A 21522-nucleotide genomic window follows, 5' to 3' on the forward strand; every position below is an offset into this window, starting at 1 on the left:
AGGCAGATGTGATTCTCTTCAGCACAAGTGAACCTTTGAGGACAGCAGTAAAAGGCCATGCCCAAAAATTAAAGATTCCTCTGCAGCTACTAGACGGAATTTTCTTTTTAATCTTGTAGTCATTTTTTTATTTGAAATCTTCAGGAACAGCAGGACTTGATAAGCTTTTGATAGCCTTTAGGGATTACTCTCCAGGATAGTCACTTTTAGGGTTCCTTTTGCTAGCACGACTCCTGTTTTTTGTTAACATGCATGAATTACCATCCTTTCTCTTGTAATAAAAGTGCCCTACAGTGAGCAAAGGGAGCTTGCAAGAATATGGAGCCTTGCTAGTTGACAGAGGACAGTGAGTCATGAGGGGCAGTTGTAACCACTGACCACAAACCCCATCTGTACTGTGTGTCATACTGCAAAGCAGTTCATCAAGAAAGTCTGAGGGGCTGGGATTCCCAGCCTGACTGAGAGGTTTCTTTAAGGCACTGTCTGCACTGTTCCTTCTATCAAGGCAAAATAAAAGTTGGAAGGCTGAAAACAATTTAGCGTTTTAGGAGTGAAGAAACAAGCATCTGCCTCCCTTCGAGTCTGCGCCCAATCCTGTCTGCACTGACCGTCGTTCCCCCAACAGATTTTGGCTGGAAAGGAGGCTGGGCTCAGTCTCAGATGTGTTGGACAACTCCCACCTCCTGTCCTAAACTGGCATGCTGCTGCTATAAATATTCATCCCCAGATAAGCTTGCCAGCCGATTCCAGAACTCAGAAGGTTGGGAATATGCAGGCCAGAGGGGCCCCAGGGAGACAACATCTACTCTGTGTTTGCCATCAGCTGGGCTCAGGTGGTGGTCTGGCGTCCTGGCTGGAGAACACAACCACCCAGTTGCTGGTTTGGCATCCTCACTGGAATGCATACAGGATAGACTTGCGCTCCAGTAACAGTTTGTAGTAGCACTTTGTAGAGTAGCAGCATTTCTACAAACTAGAAACAGGCGAGTACAAAAGACAGAGACAGAAATTGATGGAGCCCCACTTTCAGCGATGTTCCTCATCTAGGGAAGTTTATATGAGAATATTTCTCATCTAGGGCCATGAAGAATTAACATTTATAGATGACTTAAATTCCATTGGTTTATAAGACACCATGCCTTAGCATTTACATGAGCACTCTGGGAGCAGGTAGCTTTCATGCTATAGCCTTGCTACTCACTTGAAATTGCTTAGAGTGTTTTTAAGGGTGAAAAAAAAACTGCCTGAGTTATGTTCCTATAATTCAAAGCAATGATGAAGACCCTGTGTGTGTGTGTGTGAATAGGATAATAAATTATCGTGTGATAGCTAAAGGGCATCTTTAGTTAAAACATATTACATCTATCTCAATTCCACTATGTAAGTATGGTAAAACTGTCAAGCTTCTTGAAATTTTGCTTGACTTGGGGTCAAAGACGCCAAAATCAGGGATTGTCAGTTCAATGACATTCTAGTTGGACATTATTGTTCCAGCAGCACAGCTGGTCCTGACAGTCTAAAATCTTTTTAGAGCAAGCAAAATTTTATGCAAAACTTAAAAGAACTATACAAATTAATAACTAGAAAGGTCAGAGCATAGATAATCCTGCTCATTATATTCCCTGATCTTAGATTGCTCAGTCATATGGGCTTTCATGAGTCACTGCTCACTTCTTCAGGTATCTGAAAAAGTGAGCAGTGACTGACAAAAACTCATACCCTGCCACATGTTAATCTTTAAGGTACTCCTGAACTCTTGCTCTTTTCTGCTGCTACAGACAGACTAACATGGCTACCCATCTTGATCTGCTCAGTCATAGGAATTAACAATAGGTAGCTATAAACATTTGCAGCTATTATGTTCTTGCTAAAATCCTGGGCAATTCAACTGCTATTAGAGGAACTGGGACTGAAGAGTTGTTACACCTGCTCTTAGTTCCCAGGTGTTCAAGATGAAGGTAGTTCTGCAAGTTCTCTAGTGTTAAGGAGCAGCAAGATGGACAGAGCTCTCATGAAGATCTGGAGCTATGTGAAGTTTGCACTACCGAAGGAAGAATCCTTAGGGATGGGCACTTCGAGTGGATGGGCCTGATGTGGATGCTCATAGAAGAAGGAAAGGGTATGTAGTGTTGTGAGTGAGAAGGACCAAGACTCTCAGAATGAGTGACAATTCAGTGGGGCTCTGCCCCATAGAAGAAGGGATAATGCATGGAACAGGGGTAGGAGAACATGAATTTGACAGCAAACTTCATCTCTTTGTTCTTCTTCTCCCAGCGATAAATGGCCAAGACCAGCAGTCTCCCACCCACCTTCCGACCCATCACCAGGAAGCTGCCGCTGAGGTCATCAAGCTGGGGGCAGGGGCAAGCGCCTGCATTCTTCATATGTAGCACCAGCTTCTTGGTGTCCTTGCGCTTCAGTGGCCCCACTTTAAGTAGCTTTTTCTTCTTTTGAGCAGCCACCAAACGTCTCTCCCCATTCTCTTTCTTGATCTCCTTGATACGCATCTTCACCACTGTGCAGGAAAAAATGGTAATGGATTAAATGATATGTCTTTGTAAATGCAAGGAATAGATTGGTTTGTATGCCATCCCAACCCCTGACTGACTGTATAAGAAAGGAGAAGGGATTTGGTCTGTAGAAGCAGGGGATCCGCAAGGACTTGAGGGGGTATCTCATATTCGCATTCACCACTATTTCCTCTTTCCCTATAAGCCCCCATAGCCTCTCCCCTTTTCTGGCTTCCTTTTCTTCTTCCCACCCACCAACCAAGCTAACTCATCTGCCTGCTGTCTTCAGCCTTCCCTCCCTGGCAGCTTCTTCCTGGGGAAACTGCTGAATTCCAGCCACCCTGCAGTGCCACCCACTGCAAAGGGTGAAACCTCACTTTCATCCATATCCCCCTCACTGCACTAGTTCCCCCTTTCTTCCTCCTGGCAAACCCAATATCCGTACTTTCTCCATAATGGGGACTGAGGGTGGCTTATGTCATTATTCTCTCTGCCATTTTATCTGCACAACAGCCCTATGAGGTAAGTTAGGCTGAGAGTGTGTGACTGGGCCAAGGTTATCCTATGAGCTTCTGTGGCAAGTAGGGACTTAAACTTGGGCCTCCCAAATCCTTGTCTGAAACACTAACCACTCTCCCCACACTAGCTCTTGTGGGGTGGCTGCTGTTGAACAGTAAGTAGTAAGTGGCCAGTCCTGGCTGAGTGACACAAACAAGGTGGAGGGCAAGGCCAAAACAGCCTTGAGGAAACGCCATATCCCCTGCCTTTGTTGCCAAAACCACGTTTGAAGGCTGGCCATACTGTGTGGTTATTTAGCAATGGCAACAGAGGACATTTGTTTCTTAAGCTACAAGTGCTGCTGATATTTTGAGTGGTTTTTAACCCTTAAAAATCATATTCTTCTGTGTACCTGGTACATTTTTTAGATTTGTAGAGATTTGTCGTGTCTGTTCATGGTTCCAGTCTCCAGATTTAAGTAGCCACAGATTTGGTCATGTCGAAAATTATGTATCTCTTCCCATGAGTATCGTGGTTCCAGCCTCACCCTCCATGGTCATAGTACCCATTGGTGAGCCCTCTGTGACTCCTGGCCTCCATCATCAGGCTCCTGCCCTCCACACACCCCAACCAACACTGATGCTGGGAAGCCCAGTGCTCCTGCCCCCTCACATCACCAAGACTCCACTATCCCTGCCTCTGCTGCTAGGCCCACCACACTCATGCTCCCTCAACACCCCTCCACTGACACTGATGCTGATGAGCTCAGCATGGCTTCTGCCCCCCAACCCCCCATCATTGGTGGCAGTGAGTCCATTGCCTCTAGTACCAGGTTCTGTGTGGCTCCAGACCTCCTCCACCCTTGAGCTGCCTCCAGCAAGGACAACGTGGTTCCCAAAGAGGGCTTGGGGCAGATCGTGAGTAGGGGTTGGCCCTCAGAATGAATCTCAAGGGAGGAAAAGTATATCTGATACTGGGAGACCAGAATATAGGATATTGCAGGGTACCTTGTCATCCTCGTCAAGTGCTGTTTGTAATGGAGAGAAGGCAGGAAGAGAGAGTGATTTGTCCATCTTTTTGCTATTCTAGGTGGGGGGGTGGGGCAGCAGCACGCTGGTACCTAAAAAGTAATGCGTTTGAGCAAGAGAGTTCAAATCCCCTGCCTTCATTGCCTTCCACTCTGTCTGGGATGATTAATCTAATTATAAAACGGATCAGTCCTTGCACGACTGTGAATGTGATGACTGCTGCCAAAAGGGAGTTAGTCTTCTTGGAAACCCAGTAAGTTGTACTGAGGGCTGTAGGAAATGAAATTGCAGCACATTCTCAAGAGTGGTTTAGTGAAGTGCCAGTTTCAGATGACCCAACTAGAAAAACACTTTGTTGTTTCAGAGGAAAGACTCACCAAAATCACTGGAACACATCTGCTCCATTATGCCATCTGCTTTGTGCTCCATCTCACATTGGGTGCAGATCTTGGACACTGTCAGTTGGAAGAATAGCAAGTTAGTGCCCACCAGATACCCGGGACACTTTTTAGTCATCCCTACCTGTGGCCCTCTAAGGAATCTCATCTAGTTTCCTGGCCCTTTTATATTCAATTGCAATCAGCTCCTTGTGATAATGTCTATTCCCAGTTTGTCTGCATCATCATCAAGGGCCACTGATGAGTCATGACTCATGAAGGATTCTGAAGAAGTAGAAAGACTGGGAAATTGGCTCATTCAGAAAAGGGTGCCAATAATCTTTATGGGAAAGGCTTTGTGTTAGCTTCTCAGAAAACATATTTATTGCTCATGGAATTGAAGCTTCATCCACATCAGTGTTTCTTTCATATTACACGATCTTTTTCCTTGCACCAGTTAAATATGATTCTATTTAATTTTGCTTGGGCAAAAGTGATTTATGGTAAATGTAGAGTTAAGCTGAATATTAAGATGTGCTCCTCTCTGGTTTGAAAGCAAACCTGCCAGTGAAGGACCTGGACAAACAATTTAATACATCTTGGGTGGAAAGAATAACCTCAAGTTTAGGCTAACTATTGCAAGGGTAAGGCTGGAGCTGTTTTGGATAAATGGGGAAGAGCAGCCTTCCACTGCAGCTCTAGCTATGTAAACTGGGATTAGATAGACCAATCCAGGTTAATTAGGTGGTCCCCAGGAAGCTTTAGAGCTTCAGATGGAGGCTCAACTAGGTACATATCCTGACAAAGACAATTGCAACAGAGGTATCATCACCACGTTTTTCTTTGGGGGAGATGGAGAGAAAAAGTCAGCAGGAGAAAAAGAAGGAAATCCAAGATGAGAGGCAGGTACAAAATAAGATAGAGTTCCTTAATTTATAATTATTTAGAACAGGGATGACCAAACTTGCTTAAAGTAAGAGCCACACAGAATAAATGTGATATTTGAGAGCCGCAAGACATGAATGCAGCCAGACTTGTTCTGGCCTGCCAGCTTTTGATATGCCAACCATATCCTTATCCAGTTCACTGTGCCATTATATATTATTACACATACAGAGAAAGAGAGAGCATCAGGCAAAAATAAAAACAGTCTTCAGCTGCTGGCACAACATCTTATTTCAATTTTTAACTGATTTTGATGGTAATAAACAGACCTACTATATAACTGGAACTATGTTTCCTGAATTTTTCCTTGAAAGTTATATGTTTTGGCAAGCTCCCTTAATTGGAAACAAATAAGAGAGAAAGAAAGAAAGAGCAAATAGAGGGGAAGGGAGGAAGAGAGAGGGAAAGGTGAAAAGAAAAAGCAAATAGATGGGGATGGGAGGGGGAAAGAGAAAGAGCCAGAAGCAAATGTGAGGGAGGAGGAAGAAATGGAGAGACAGAAATGAAGGAAGAGAGAGTAAAAGAAAGGTGGAAAGAAAGCGAATAGATGAGGGAGGAAGGAAGGGGAAAAGAGAAAGAATGCAAATAGGAGGGGAGGAGAGGTGGAAAGAAAGTACCTTTAACTTTAAATGTGTTCTCCAAGAGCCCCTCCCCCCATTCTAGTGGGCTTAGCTTGGAGAAGGGACTTAAAGAGACAAATGCCTTCTCTGAGCTAAACCAGCTGGCGCAGTGATGGGGCGGGATTTGGAGAACACGTTTAACTTTAGAGGGGGAGGGAGAGGAGAAAGGAAGGTAGAGAGAAAGCAAATGGGGAGGGAGAGGGGGAAAGAAAGCAATTTTAAATGCTAGCTGGCTTGGTGAAGGATTTAAAGAAACAGATTGCCTTCTCCAAGCTGGCCAAGGGAGTGGCAGGGGCTTTGAGAGACACAGAATATGTGTGAATATTGGGACACACCCTGGCTTAGTTTGGCCACCCCTGAATTATACCCAGAATTAAACTTTGTAGGTCTTCAAGATGCCACTAGACTCAAAGTTGATTCTGTTGCTTTGGACCACCATGGCTACCCACCTAAATAAGCAAATAATTGCTTATTTTGGCAAGTTCAAACAGGTCTAGGGTTGCCAGCTGGTGACTAGCACCTGACAGGAGATTGGGTGAGGTGGGAACATGGGGGGTGTCAGAGTAATGGTGTGATGTAATTTCTGGAGTGAGCCTGGAAACATCACCATGCTGCTGTAGGGTAAAACCATAAGAGTTTCTGCTGAATCACAGAGCAGCAGCACTTCTGAATTTGTCCCAGAAACTGTCATGCTTTTTTAAAGTATTCTCTTCCCTGTTGATCTAGGAAGTGGCAATATCAGTTGAGGGGGGAGGTTTGCTGGCAGGAGGTCTTCCTTCATAGTGGGGGACCTGGCAGCACAGTCAGATACCCATGTTTGGAAATGAACAGTTTTGAAAATTAACTTCAGATAAATATCTAGTTGTTCTCAGTGGCATGAAAAGGGATATAGTCAATGCTTGCTGTCATGCAGGGCTTTTTTTTAGCAGGAACGCACAGGAATGCAGTTCCGGCTGGCTTGGTGTCAGGGGGTGTGGCCTAATATGCTAATGCTTTCTTGCTGGGCTTTTTATAGAAAATTGGAAACATCAAATTCCTCCCTTCCCCTCTATTTGCTCTTTCTTTCTCTCTTATCTGTCTCCAATTAAGGGAAAAATGGCAACATCAAGGGATGTGGCCTAATATGCAAATGAGTTCCTGCTGGGCTTTTTCTACAAAAAAAGCCCTGCTGTCATGGCATTTCTAGTGGCATATGGGTGGAGGCATAAACTTACCAAGGTAGGGAGTATGATTGTCATCCCTGGGCAATAATGCAACTTCCAGCATGGCCTGTAAATAGCAGCATTGTGCTAGAGGTGATGCTGTAGCACTTGTCCAAAAACTCTATAGCAGGGGTCAGCATAAGAGCCACAAGACATGAACGGCAGATGTTTGAGAGCTGCAAGATGGGAGGAAGGAGGAAGGAAAGCAAATAGAGGGCAGGAGAGGTGGAAAGAAAGCACCTTTAAATGCTGCCACTCAACAGGGTAGTGGGGGCTTCAAGGGCCACACAATATGTGTGAAAGAGCCACATGTGGCTCCTGAGCCACAGTTTGGTCACCCCTGGTTAAGAAAATAACATTTCAGCAGATCTAGCTTCTCTCATACCTGCAAGTCAAGTGGACTCTGCTTCATTATCCTCTAATATAGCAAGGCAGAAGTATTCTACCCATTTTTCACCTTTTGTTATTCTAGAGAGAGAGTGGGAGAAGGAAAAGGATTCACATGTCCAGGGCCGGTGCTAGGGTTGTCGGTGTCCTAGGTGAGCTGCCCACTAGTGCCCGCCCCCAAAATTTAAAAAACAAAGAATTGCAGGAGAAATGAAGAAACTTGAAACTATTTACATTTTTAATTTACGGTTGTTTATTTTAAATTTTATTTTTTTAAACAAATTGGGAGATTAAGCAATAAAAATTGTGAGAATACTACTCGATCCTTTTAGCTGGAGGTGCCAGGTACAAGACCTTCACATGACCATTTCTACTTTATCCTTTTAGTTGGAGGTGCCAGTGGCAAGACCTTGTGCATGCGAGAAAGATGCTCTACCACTGAACTATGGCTCCCACCCCATGGCTCCAGGGCTGGATTAAACCCTGTGGAGGCCCCTAGGCAGTCATATCTGGCCCTCCCCCCTCACAAATTATCTCAGAGTTGGAGCGGCTGCCCTGCCACATGTGGCCCCTGCTGCAGCCTGCAGACACTTTCCCAAAAGCTCTCCTGTAGGGGAGAGGCAAATGTGGTGATGATGCCAGCATCTGCCACACCAGGTGAGCAAAGAGCGGCTCAGTTGCTGACTGCGTGTGCAGACTGGGAGGGCTGCAAGCAGGGGGGAAACCGGGGGGGGGGGGGGTCCCAGGGCCCCTAAAGGTGTGGGGGCCCATAGGCCAGTGCCTACTTGGCTGAATTGTTAATCCAGCCCTGCATGGCTCTGTTAAAGTACAGTAGGAAAGATGAGTGGCAGCATACAACTTCAACAGGAGCCAATTTTTGGAAACTGTAATTGGCTTTTCTTCTGCTTTTACAATTGGTTAATTTCTCCCTGCTGGACTCTGAGGAGCACACTACGAAGGCGTCATCTGCTTTTGTGTTTCCCGGGTCTGTAACAGACCTAGGGAATGCAAAACCAGTCAGGCAGTGTCTGTGCTCCATGGAGCCTGCTTTCCTTTGGGGAAGGCAGGCTCCAAGGAGCTCTGATGGTACACTCTAGGCCAAGTGGCGCCCTAGACATTTGCCTACATGGCATACTCCCATGCACCGACCATGCACATGTCCTCTAAGAAGTTATAAATTAGTCTGTTGTTTCAGGTTTGGATCAAAGACGGTTCTTGGGTATGAAGTGGATGATGACTGTTGCAGGAGGATATTAATTGTTTAACCTTTTAAACTCCCTTGTTGGCTTCTTACGTTATAACACCCCTCCCCCTGGCCCTCTACTCCACAGGTGAGCATGCAGAAATCCTTACGTGGGATTGTGTGTGTGCAGCTGGTTAATGCAGGGGACATGGGTTGGGTCACTGATCCAACTTTGGCATTAGTGAAGAATAGACCAGCGTGTTTTTCACCCGCTTTTAAATATAAGGTCAAGAAAATGCGATTAGGATAAATGCCAGGTGTTCCCAAGGATGATATATCAAAGGGATTGCAGTCACCATGCAGAGTGTATTAGTGAGGGTCCTCTGAAAGGACCCGCCAAGTTTTCATTTGATGGGGAATTTATTTATTTATTTATTTATTTATTTGGGATTTATATCCCGCCCTTCCCACAAGTGGCTCAGGGCGGCTTCCAGTGATAGATCCAACAAAATTACAATATTTAAACATATAAAGGGATCAGCATTTAAACAGATAAAAACAGATAAAACCATGATTATCAATAAATATTAATAAATATAAATATAAATATTTCAACTGTATATAAAAGAAGTCCGGCAAGTTACATTAAAATTCTCAAGCTAGGTATAGGCTAGCCGGAAGAGGGTCGTCTTACAGGCCCTGCGGAACTGAACAAGGTCCCGCAGGGCCCTCACCTCTTCCGGCAGCTGATTCCACCATGTAGGGGCCATAACAGAGAAAGCCCTTTCTCTGGTGGATTTCAAACGGGCTTCCTTCGGCCCAGGGATAGTAAGGAGATTTTGTGTTCCCGACCTCAGTACTCTCTGGGGAACGTGCGGGGAAAGACGGTCCTTCAGGTAGACAGGTCCCAAGCCATATAGGGCTTTAAAGGTGATAACCAGCACCTTGTACCGGACTCGGTATATTACTGGAAGCCAGTGCAGGGTCCGAAGACCCGGCTGAATGTGTTCCCACTTTGGGAGACCCAATAACAGCCGGGCCGCGGCATTCTGCACCAGCTGCAATTTCCGAGTTCAGGACAAGGGCAGCCCCATGTAGAGGGCATTACAGTAGTCTAACCTCGAGGTGACCGTGGCATGGATCACTGTTGCTAGGTCGTCGCGCTCCAAAAAGGGGGCCAACTGCCTTGCCCGCCTAAGATGAAAAAACGCGGACTTGGCAGCGGCTGCTATCTGAGCCTCCATCTTTAAGGAAGGCTCCAACAGCACCCCCAAGCTCCTGACCCTGTCCGCCGCTATCAGCGGCGCACCGTCAAAGGCTGGTAGGGGGATTCCCCTTTCCGGACCGCGGCGACCCAAGCAAAGGACCTCTGTCTTCGCAGGGTTAAGCTTCAGCCCGCCTGCCTCAAATTCTTCTGCTGCTGCTTTGGTACCTCATATTCCTTTGACAGATGCCCCCTCCTTCCCTAGCCCTGTTCTATACTTGAAAGACTGAGGTGCTAGGGCCTTCCTGGAAAGCTTACTCAGGGTTATATATGAGGACAACTTATGAACTGATAGTGGGTGGGTGGGTTAAAACAGTAGACTTTCACTTCCAAGGCCTACATTTGCTGTAGTATCTATGCTGTAAATGAACAGATTTACACATACAAATCTCAGGTGCTCATTGTTCTAAGAAAATTGGTCCTGCAAAGGCTGTGCAAAATTTCCTACTGTTTGGGAAATGAATTAATCTACTATCTCAGCAGACAATTGTTAAGGGGTTCATGAGAAGTTTGCATGGAAAACGGTGTCCAGTTTTCAAAAATTAGAGGGATTTCTCCCACTATACCTATAACAAGACTCCCAGAGACTATAATGAGGAGTAATGACGGAGACTAACAGAGTAATAACAATCCACTGAGTGTACTAATTCATTATCACTATAGGAGAAGCACTGAAGTTCAGGAGTTCTGGCTTTTATTTCAAACCTGGCCACTCTTTGAATGTCCTTTACTACTCTGATAGGTTGAACACTGCCTCCTACTGGTTGCTGTGCCAAAAATTTGCTAATGACTTTAAACTTAAAGAACTGTGATATAAACTAAGAGTCTATTTAATACAGGTTGCCTGCACTTATTTGACTAACATTAGCCAATTCTTTTAACAGAGTAGCCTGTCTCCAACACCCAAAACTGATTTCTTAGCTGGGATTTCTTTTTGGAGGCTACAACCTGTCCCGAAAGTTGGATGCCTGATTCACAGAACTTGCACTGGGACTTGGGGGGAGAAAGCAATGCCTGCAGGAGAACAAATACTCGAGAAATTCTCAGAGGAACTCACTTGATACAGGTTACCACTGTTATGTAAAGCCTAGGGTTCTTTTTGGAAACAGGCAAAGGGAATTTTTCAAACAGCTTGTTCCTAAAATAATGCAGCAGCATACAAATTTCCAGAAAGAATAAATCAAATTATCATGCTGGACAAATAATTGTAATATACAACTTCATTACAATGAAATGTGGGAAACGATGATGAGGCTTGAACAATGGAACATCTTGAGATCTTGAATATAATGCCTTGCTGTAAAGCTCAATACAAATTGCCTAGTACTATCTCAGCAGAACTGGGAAGGTACCCCAGTTGCTACCATAGCAGGAATGGACTCAGATAAGCAATAAACATGGAATAAACCTCCAGGCCAATCTTGTGCAGCCTGTTCTCACACCATCCTTTTTGTTGTTAAAGATTCTGAACCATGTCCTGGATAGCCTGGATAGCCATGTCCTGGATAGCCTGGAAAGCATTTTTGCATTTTGCAATGCCAGTAAAGCCACAAAGTATTTACCTGGATAAGCCAAGAGATGAAAAGACATCAGCCTAGTTTGAAAGATGTGCAATATTCTGGCTGTAGGAACCAAGGTGTAGTAGGAAGAATAAGTGTGGGAAAGGCCATGGAAAAGGCATTGCCTAGGGCACAATTTTAACTCAGGCTTCCCTCCCCTCCCAAAAAAGCTATTACCTGGTGGTTGAGTAGCCTGGCTGTTTCCAAACTGCACGGTGATACACAGGTCGTTGTCAAAGGGGAATTTGTTGCAGCTGAGCATGTCAGGCCATGGGAAGCCATAGGATTCCATGACAGGTGCACATGAGTCACGCACAACCTCACAAAGAGAGCGGCATGGATAGATGGGCCGGTCCAGGCAGACAGGTGCAAAGAGAGAACACAAAAACACTTGCGTGTCTGAATGGCACCGCTTGGCCAGCAAGGGCACCCAGCTGCTGGCTTGCTGCTTGACCTCAGGCATAGACTCATGATCTAGCAGGTTAGGTAGGCGCATGCGCTTGTAGCCCACATTGTGACAGAGCTGCAAGTCAGCAGGGATGTCCACACACTGTGGCTGCTTGGTGTAGAAGCGTCCATGCTGGAAGTTGTCTGACTGCCAGCTGTAGTAGTCATACTCCTGACTTGTGGCTAGTGCCCAGCCCAGCATCAGAACTAGCAGCCCTGTGCCCAGGGCATTCCACTGACAGAGTGACATCATGGCTCACAGACACTCCCCTTAATTCTTCACCAGAAGGCACGTGAGACTAGGTTGCCACTGGATGTTGATGGAAGCCAGATCCTGCCCAAGTCAAGTAGCCAACACCTGCCGCTCAGAAGCAGTCTGTTCCTGTGAAAGCAAATCTGTTCTCTCCAAGCCTATGTGTTAGTAACTGGCCCTATCGGTGGGATGAAGTGAGCTGCAGCTAGATTAAGTCAAAGTCTCTGCTCTGGGCTGTTTAGCACCACCCCTTCTAGACTTACAAAGCAGCCCCTTGGGGAGAGACAGCAGCCAATCTTTACCAGGCACACTCCCCACCCCCAAGGTTGACTTGGGAGCCAGCCATGAGGTTGTCCCCACCTCCCACTCTGGGCCGTTCCTCCAGCCTTTTCATTCCTCCTCCCCTCTTGTTTTTATCTTCTGCTTTCTGCTTATTTTCACCAATACCTTCTTGCACTTACTAGCTTTTCCTTGCATGCAAATACAAGTGTGTGCATGCAGCAGGTACCAGCAGACATGCCATGGACCTGGACAACTTTGGACCACAGATGTGGACAGCAGATTTCAGTAGGGAAGGCAAGGAAATGGCCTCTCTCTGATGTGCCATTACTAAGACCTCCATTCCAGTGCAGCATATGTGCTTGATTTTAATTGGGGGTGGGGGGGTGGGGAGGCAGGCTTCAGGTGTCAAAATGTCCATGGCTGGGGGTGAAACACATTTGCAAAACCTGTCAGCTGCATTCAGTGGGCTCTGTGATGTGCAGTGAATGTCTAACTAGTTAAATATTGAAACAATTGTGTATGGATTCTTGATTTATGACACAGATTACAAATGAATGGTGGGGGGAGGCAACAGTTCTTTTTGCAAATATTGCTTGAGTTGGACAAATGTCAGAAAAAGAGCTCTGAGCTTGCAGAGGCAAAATTGTTACAATCTGAGCTCCTTGGGTGAATGTTTCAGCTCAAAGCACAATTACATTCTGGTTTTCTGATGAGGGGACCTTGAAGTAGATATAAAAAATGCTCATTGCAGAAGGATGAGAGCAGCAGATTAATATCTGGATGTTTTCAAGGATCCATTGGGCTATGTGGAGCAAGATGAGGCTTGGTAATGTTGGCTGGGAGCAAAGAGATCTCAGATTATGCTTGAGACAATCTGCCCCAGCCTAGATCTAAGCATCTAGAAAAGACTGGATCCAGTCTGCAGGTCACAGTGGGAATGGCATCATAAGGATTTGGGTGTTCAATCTGGAAAGATCAAGGTAAAACTGATTAAGATTTCAGGTTTGCTTTATAGACAAAACAAGCAACCACTTTCATCTGGGGCTACTGAACAGTTAGACATACCCCTGGGGCAAGAGGAGGCGATTTTAGCTGGCAACCAGAACCTGAAAAGTGGGGACAGGCAATTGTAAGGGTCACGATGGATATCAATTAAGTATCTGATAAATGATTGAAATTTAATAATCAGTGGGTGTAGGAGTCACAACATTACAAGAAGAGTGCGAATGGAAACAGAGTGCAGGCCTCTTGAGACACAAAAATAGCCCTCATATCGATGATTTCAAACTAGTGGTATGAAACTGAGTATTGGATCACTGGAAACTGCCAAGTGTGAGTAGTGCATGTTGAGAACAATGTGCTCCATCCAAGGTTTGCTTTACACTAAGAGTTTATACTTGTTGTAGGGTATGCAGGAGAGATCAAGGATTCTGCTGTTGTGCTGACCGCCTCACTGCCTAACATACTTCCTGGCTAAGCTGACAGAGGTAGTCTCAGGGACAGTAATGAGGTCCATTAGACTTCTGATCTTGAGTGACTTCCACATCCACAGAGAAGTCCCCTTTACAAGTACAGCGAAGGATTTTGAGGTCACCATGACTGCAGCACACCTGCCCTAGGACATTTCTGGCACTAACACATCCTTTTAAAATTTCTTCCATATCCTTACATCTGGTAAATGTGTTTAAAGCAGTGTGTGGGGGATATTACATGCAGACATGAATGTAACTGGTGGGCTAGAACTGGTGATGGGTCACTGGGGCAACCCAAGACAATGACTGCAATGACTAGTGTTCTGGACCAAGTGAAGTTTCTATTTTATCTTCCAGTTAATCAGCAGCTGAAATTTATTGAACAGAGATAAGCACTGGCACCTGCCTATCAATCTGCTGTTTAAATGCACAGGGGCTGGACAAATAAAGTGGCCATCATAAAACGTATGTCAATTACAGGAACACAAAGCATTAATTCATATGGTACACAGTCAAAAGGGACAGTGCTTACATTTTATATGGCAAGAATATCTCTATCCTATTTTCAAGCCCTGAAAAATGGTGACCACAATTTAACCCAAGGAACTTCAGCATGCTTAAGTATGTGTGCTGAAATTTTGGGGGTTGCATTGGACTCTGGCTAGTCACTTAATGCACAGATATAAGCAGATCTCTGCCTTCAAAATCTCATTCTACAGTAAGCAATTCACCAGCCACAACCCATTCCTATTGTTGCTGCTACAGATGAATACAGCTGCAACCAAATTTGTTAATGGATTTTAGTTCTGTGACCTCCTTCTAATATAATTGTTCTTTAAATCTGCTGTTTAAATATAGCCTCACCCAATCACTGGTACGGAGAATTAAGAGAAACCAAAATGTTCCTGCACTGGGAAGACACCAATACACTCATGAAGGAGAAGAGGCTATCACTGACCACTTCAGATCCGGTGTTCTTGGAGGCTGCGGAAAAACCTACATACCTTTGTTTCCCTGGAAACAGGCTTGGCTGAACAGGGCACCCCTCTTCAGACCCATTAGAAAGTGATTTTTCTCCAGCTATCAGTGACCCAGCCCTTGTGATGACTGGCTGCTGGGAAATGGAGTGGTGGGTGGTGGTAACAGCAACTCTTGAGGATTAATTAGTCATTGCTTCTTGCTCTGACCTTTGCTCTGTGAGGAGGGGATGCTGGATAACAGTGAAAGGCAGTGGTGCACCAGCTATGGGAAGAGAACTGCATCCCTGTTCACATTACGGTTTGCAAGGTACTGCTCGATCCTGAAACTGACTCAGGGGAGATGAAAAATCCAGGCAAAGCTTCATTTTGGTGGGATGGCCTCTGAGATCCTTTCTCTGCCTAGCACTGGTAATCAAAGGTCATGGAAAGCTTAAGTTAAGGCTTCTCCTAGCACTACTTCTGAACCTTTCTGACAAATGCAACAGGTGTAGGTTCCTCCATGTACTCATTTGCTGAGGTTGTGCCTCTCATACATATCTCCCAGAGTTTGTGTTTGTGTTTTTAAAAAACATGTTTGGACTCCTGGCCCCAAACAAAGGGACAGACTTCCAAAAGAAATTTGATCTTCCAATGTTGGGATAGGAGAGCCCTGTGCTGGATCAGGGCATCTCAGAGTGAGATTCCGTCAGCCCATTAGTTTTAATAAGTGGATAGAAGGCCATTTTAAAACAGAGATTTCCCTGTGTGTGTAATAGTGCGGTCATACCCTTCCAGGTTCAGGCTGAACTTTGTTGTTTTAGACACCCCCCCCCCCGCCCTGCACCCCCCCCCCCCGAGGTCAAGCCACTGTTTTGGAGGCTTCTTCATCACCCCCAGCACATTTAGAAAAAGAAGAAAACTGCAGATTTATACCCTGCCCTCCACCCTGAATCTCAGAGTGGCTCACAATCTCCTTTATCTTCTTCCCTCACAACAAACACCCTGTGAAGTGGGTGGGGCTGAGAGAGCTCTCACAGAAGCTGCCCTTTCAAGGACAACTCCTACAAGAGCTATGGCTGACCCAAGATCATTCCAGCAGCTGCAAGTGGAGAAGTGGGGAATCAAACCCAGTTCTCCCAGACAAGAGTCCGCACACTTAACCACTACACCGAACTGGCTTTCTTAAAAACATGAGAAGAGCCCTGTTGCAGTGGTCCATTTAGTCATGTATCTTGCCTCCTTACAGTCACCCACCAGTTGCTCTGGAGGGCCATCAAATAGGGTAAAAAAGCCTGCTAGCACTTCTTCACCCGCTTCCCTTTTGCTTTGGCTTAAAGTCCAACAAGATGAAGACTTTAATGAATCTGAAAGTTTCTCATCTCATTCTGCCTTTTTAGTTGGGCCTAATGAACATGTTATGTTGTTCTTTTTAGGTTATTTACGCTTCCTCAATCAGTGATATAACAATAACATTCAATCTCCATAGCTTTTGTGAAAGGAGCTAAGCAGCAACATAGAATTACCATGGAGAACAAAGCCCAGTTAACAATAAAACAGAATTCGGCAAGTCCATTCACAGAAGAACTGTTGTACTATCTCAGTGTCTCATCACTGAAATATATGGACTTAAAACAGACTCTCTTATATGTACAGATTTGAGGTGCGCCTTTCACGTTTTATAAATGTTAAAAATAGACAATTTGATGGCATCAAACACATTATTTTAATCTCCAGGACTATCACCTTTTATTTTCTAAGGATTATTGCATTTTTATTTTCTAAGTGATTATGAGCTCCTCAGGACAACCACTAATCTCATAGAAGAACAAGAAAGAGTGTTCTTTCTGTTATCAGAGACCAGGCAGGTTTCTCACTTTAAAAGAAAGCAGTTTTGACATAACATGCAGGTTCTTCCCACTGGATCAGGAATTATGAACAAAGGAAATAGGCATTTCTGGACCCAGCCCTTCCTGGGTGTGCAAATAGCACACCAGATAACACTCTAAGGCTTATGTGACTTTCCTTTATCTTTGAGCAACATTTGTGGAGTTCTTTTTGAAGAACCAATGAAGTAGATTTATTCTTGAAGCCATTTAGCAAATGTCACTGTTGTTGGGTATCTGCATGTTCCATCACCTGCATGCTGTCATGTACCATTCCTCCATGCACATCTTTCAGTCCATGCTTAACTTTTGTGTAGACATGTACTCTGAGTAGACCAGCCTTGTCATTGCCAGCATTACCAGAGGGACACCCCCCACCAGTCTCATTAATCTGTGGCTGCCACTGGAGTTCAGATAAGATAAAGCCATGGCGTTATCAAGCCCACTGAGGTGAGGGGAGGTGGCTTTAAGCCCCCAGTTATCACAGGTAGGAACTAGATAAGCCCAGCAGCCTCTGGTACTGACAGAAAATCACTGGCTTGTGATGAATGCACTGGGATGGATCTGGTAATGAGCTGTATTCTTGTTGGGGGAGGAAGGGGAGAATGACAGACCTTGGGGAAGTGTCACAAAGTGGGACTGTGCATGTGGGAACTTGTAAGGGTGTGAAGGTGGAAAGATGTGTGTGTGAATCAGCATTTTCAGATGATTTTTGGAAGGCTGCCGATTCTTCTAAGGAAGAAGGGTTTTGGTTTTGCAGGGCTTCCCCCCCTCCCCTCCCTTTTTGTCTTGGAAATCTGCCTGGCCCAGGTAGCCTGCAGACCCACCAAACTAAGTAGGTGATCCCTGTCATTCTACCCCTATTATTCTATCCTGCCTCTTCATGAATGACTATGGGTCTGGGAATTCCTAGGCAAGAGTATGAGGTGCTGTGCATTTCTTTTTGTGTGCCTTGAAAACTCTGTGCGACAGCACTTCCTACAGGCTTCTCATCCCCTTGCCTTCGTCCTTCTTGGTCTCTGCCAAGAGGTAACCATTTCCAGATGCTTCCTTGGTGAGGAGAGAAAAGCCTTGGTAAACCTGGGCCAAGGGTGGGGAGAAATGGAGAGATCCAGGAACAGGCCGTCCTGCCAGGGAATATGACTTGGCTTTGTGCTTGGTTCATGCACAAGCTCATGTTAACACATTTCATAGGCGTGCACCTCAAAGGCCCTTGATCCCCCTCTTAACATACAACTCATTTCTCCAGACCGCAGCATAGGGATAAGCTCTTTAACTATTCTTACAGCTCACTGTGGGAGCCAAGGGCAAAGAGGGCTACTTCTCAGATCCTTTGGAGACAAACATTTCCACAGCTCCTGGCTGTAATGCAATGAATTGTTTTGCCCTGGGGTCTGACCTATGTCTCACACAACTACAACACCAAACACCTGACTCCAGTAGCCATTTTTAAAATAATATTGATCATGCACACGTGTGTGTAAAAAGCTCAGAGGAGCAAACATGGGTGCTGCTGGGGCTGGGATACTCATACTCACTATGCACAGCAGGCAGGTAAGTTTGTGTGTGTGTGTGGGGGGGGTGTTGTATGCCAATAGAGTAGAGAGACAGAGGCTGAGAGAACCAGATGTAGACAGTCCTGGGAATTACCTGTTTGGAGGAAGAGCACCCCACATTCATTTAGTGTGAGAGCTGCCAGGGAGAGGAGTCTGGAGCATGAGTGCTGTTGCTAGTAGATGGGGAGAGGGAGCCTTGAAATACCTGGCATAGGGTTGCCAAGTCCAATTCAAGAAATATCTGGGGACTTTGGGGGTGGAGCCAGGAGCAAGGGTGTGACAAGCATAATTGAACTCCAAGGGAGTTCTGGCCATCACATTTAAAGGGACAGCACACTTTTTAAAATGCCTTCCTTCCATAGGAAATAATTAAGGACAGGGGAACCTTCTTTTGGGGCTCATAGAATTGGACCCCCTGGTCCAATCATTTTGAAACTTGGGGGTATTTTGAGGAGAGGCACTAGATGCTATATGGAAAATTTGGTGCCTCTACCTAAAAAAAACAGCCCCCCCAGAACCCTCGATACCTCCAAATAAGTTCCCCACTATACCCTATGGGCGTTTTCGCACTGACCTTAATCAGCAGCGACGCCCCTCTTCACCGCGCAGGATCGGCGCGGATTTCGCACTAATTGCCGCAGAGCACCCGGAAGAGCCGGAAAGTCCAGCGGCTTTTGCGGCGCAAATGGAAACTGCTTTTTTGGCGGTTTCCGTTTGCGCCGCAAAAGCCACGGGACTTTCCGGCTCTTCCGGGTGCTCCGCGGCAATTAGTGCGAAATTCGCGCCGATCCTGCGTGGTGAAGAGGGGCGTCGCTGCTGATTAAGGTCAGTGCGAAAACGCCCTATGAGAATCGATCTTCACATAGGGAATAATGAAGTGCCCAGCACCCATTGCCTCTGGGACCTGGGAATTGGCAAGCCTAACCTGGCAGAGGAGGCAAGGAATAGTTTGGCTATGCCCAGGCCTGGAGGGTAGGAGTAGAATTAGCAACAACAAAGCTCTCATCCAGCTGAATAGAAAATAGCCTGGCCCTCATTTATCATTCCTCATCCAGAGATCTTACTCCTTCTGGAGACCCCAAGGGGAATGAAACCCAGATCAGACCCTATTCAGCATCAGTGCAGGCCAAGCCTGGGAACAAAGGGACTTCCCCTTTTCATGCGGGAGGTATAGAACAGTCCATGCTTTTTTCATGGTTTGCCTTGCAACCCTCCCCTAGCTTTCTTACAGGTCCCACCTCCAGCCATTCTATATCCAGCCTGCATAGTCTGGTCTCAAATGTTTCATCCCAAAGGAAATGGCGGGAAAGTTTTGCTGATGCTCGTGGACCAATGCCTCTAATGCAGGCAGCATGCTGTTCACCATCACCCTCATGCACACTTAGTCTAAGAAGGAAAGAGTTAATCCTGTGCTATAAGGAAGAAAGTCACCCATCTTCTGCGACTGGCTAGAGAAAGAGCAGGGGTTAATTCTTGCTGCAGGAAGGGATAGCTAGCAAGACTCAGACACTGGCTGGGAGGGGCAAATTGATTTCCCTGTGGGGTCTTTATGTTTGCTTTTTTGCTGAGAGATGTTATTGTGAGACAGGATGACGCCTGCCTGGAAATGAGGAGAGGGGCCTTGGGGTACTGCTTGGAAAGAAGAATTGAGGTAGTACTGCCTATTGGCAGTTGTTTGTGTTATGGGGGAGTCCTACCTATTGCTAGATCATCTTGCTAAGCATTTGTATTACAATCTGCTAGCTTGGGGACAGCCAGCACTTCTGTTTTTCAATGGCATTGAAAGCTTAGATAAGCAGGGCTGACTCTGGCAATATGAGAGATCTCCTTGGAATACCAGCAGTTGGAAAGTGGTGGCAGTTTTATTTAGTCACCTCTTTGAATATTCTCCAGGTCCTCAGTAGGGGTCAGTCATCAGATGTCACCATGACTTCCAGGTGCACACACATACACTCACATAAAACTACAAAAATACAGAGAGAGAGAGAACCACAACTATGCTTTTTCTGAGGTGGGACTACATGGCCATTTGCCAAACAATGGCATTAACCACATGGAAACCTGATCAACCATGCTGTTGACTGAATGTTGTCATGTTCCTGCTATTTCTCCTAAAACCAGGGTGTGTGTGTGTGTTGGACAGGAATGCTAACAGGAGGTTAGCCTAGTGACTGCAGGATATATATAATGAGATTTCTGCATATGCTAAGTCTCTATTATATAGAATACAGACATGTGATTCCATCCTACGTTGCCAAGCTCAGAATTTTGAGTTCCCATGGCTCTTGCCTTAGACAGTGACAGAGTATCCATTCTATAATGAAAGCAATTTCCATTATCTCTGAATTTTAAGTAACCTGGTGACTTTTATCTGCATTCTGAAGGAACTCTCAGGTTCTGCTGAGGTACCATTCAGACACTGTTACAAACCATTGTAAATATGGTCCTTGTTGACCTTAAGTGGTTGATTTGCCTTTGTCAGTGTATGGGAGTAGTTAGACTCTAACTACTCTCACACACTGACAAAGGCAAATCAACCACTAAGGTTAGAGTGTCACATGAGTATCTGGAAGACCCATGTTCAAGTTGCCACTCAGCCATGGAAGCTTACTGGATGACCTTTGGCCAGTCACATACTTTTAGCCTAACCTACCTCACAGGATTTTTTGGTGATAAAATGAGGGAGAGTAGGACCATGTAAGTTTCTTTGGGTCTGCATTGGGGAGAATGGCAGGGTATAAATGAAGTAAAAATTTAAAAATCATGCAGTTGTATAAGTATGACTACAAATGGTTTCTTTGGCTGAACTATGGAGACTTTTCTCTGAGCTCCCCCACAACATCATTGCTGATTTGTTGTCTTTCTATAGTTTCCTTGTCATTTTTCTGTGGTTTTTTTTCAAACCAGCTTCACTTCTTTTGAGAAAGCACAGTGGAGTAGTGATCAAACCAAGAAAGACAACAAATGTATAACAATGTCACGAGGAAGTCTGTAGTTGGGCACCCAAACTGTGGCAAAACCTCCACATGAAAAACTTCTGCATTCAGTTCTGATATGAGGCTTGGATCTAGCTTCAAATCTAACACTATCAGAGTAC

General features: G+C 45.4%; 1 protein-coding gene across 1 annotated transcript; it reads right to left on the reverse strand.

The window, feature by feature from the left end:
* Window positions 1-99: 99 nt before the first annotated feature.
* On the reverse strand, window positions 100-12570 carry SFRP5 (secreted frizzled related protein 5). Its single transcript, XM_060241847.1, has 3 exons — window positions 11751-12570; window positions 4414-4491; window positions 100-2515 (listed from the first exon to the last, which is right to left on the reverse strand). Exons 1-3 carry the CDS (start codon window positions 12271-12273, stop codon window positions 2172-2174), a joined length of 945 nt encoding a protein of 314 aa, XP_060097830.1. The 5' UTR covers window positions 12274-12570; the 3' UTR covers window positions 100-2171.
* Window positions 12571-21522: the final 8952 nt, after the last annotated feature.

This window comes from Heteronotia binoei, chromosome 6 (assembly GCF_032191835.1).
Source record: "Heteronotia binoei isolate CCM8104 ecotype False Entrance Well chromosome 6, APGP_CSIRO_Hbin_v1, whole genome shotgun sequence".
In the NCBI taxonomy this organism is placed as follows: Eukaryota; Metazoa; Chordata; class Lepidosauria; order Squamata; family Gekkonidae; genus Heteronotia; species Heteronotia binoei.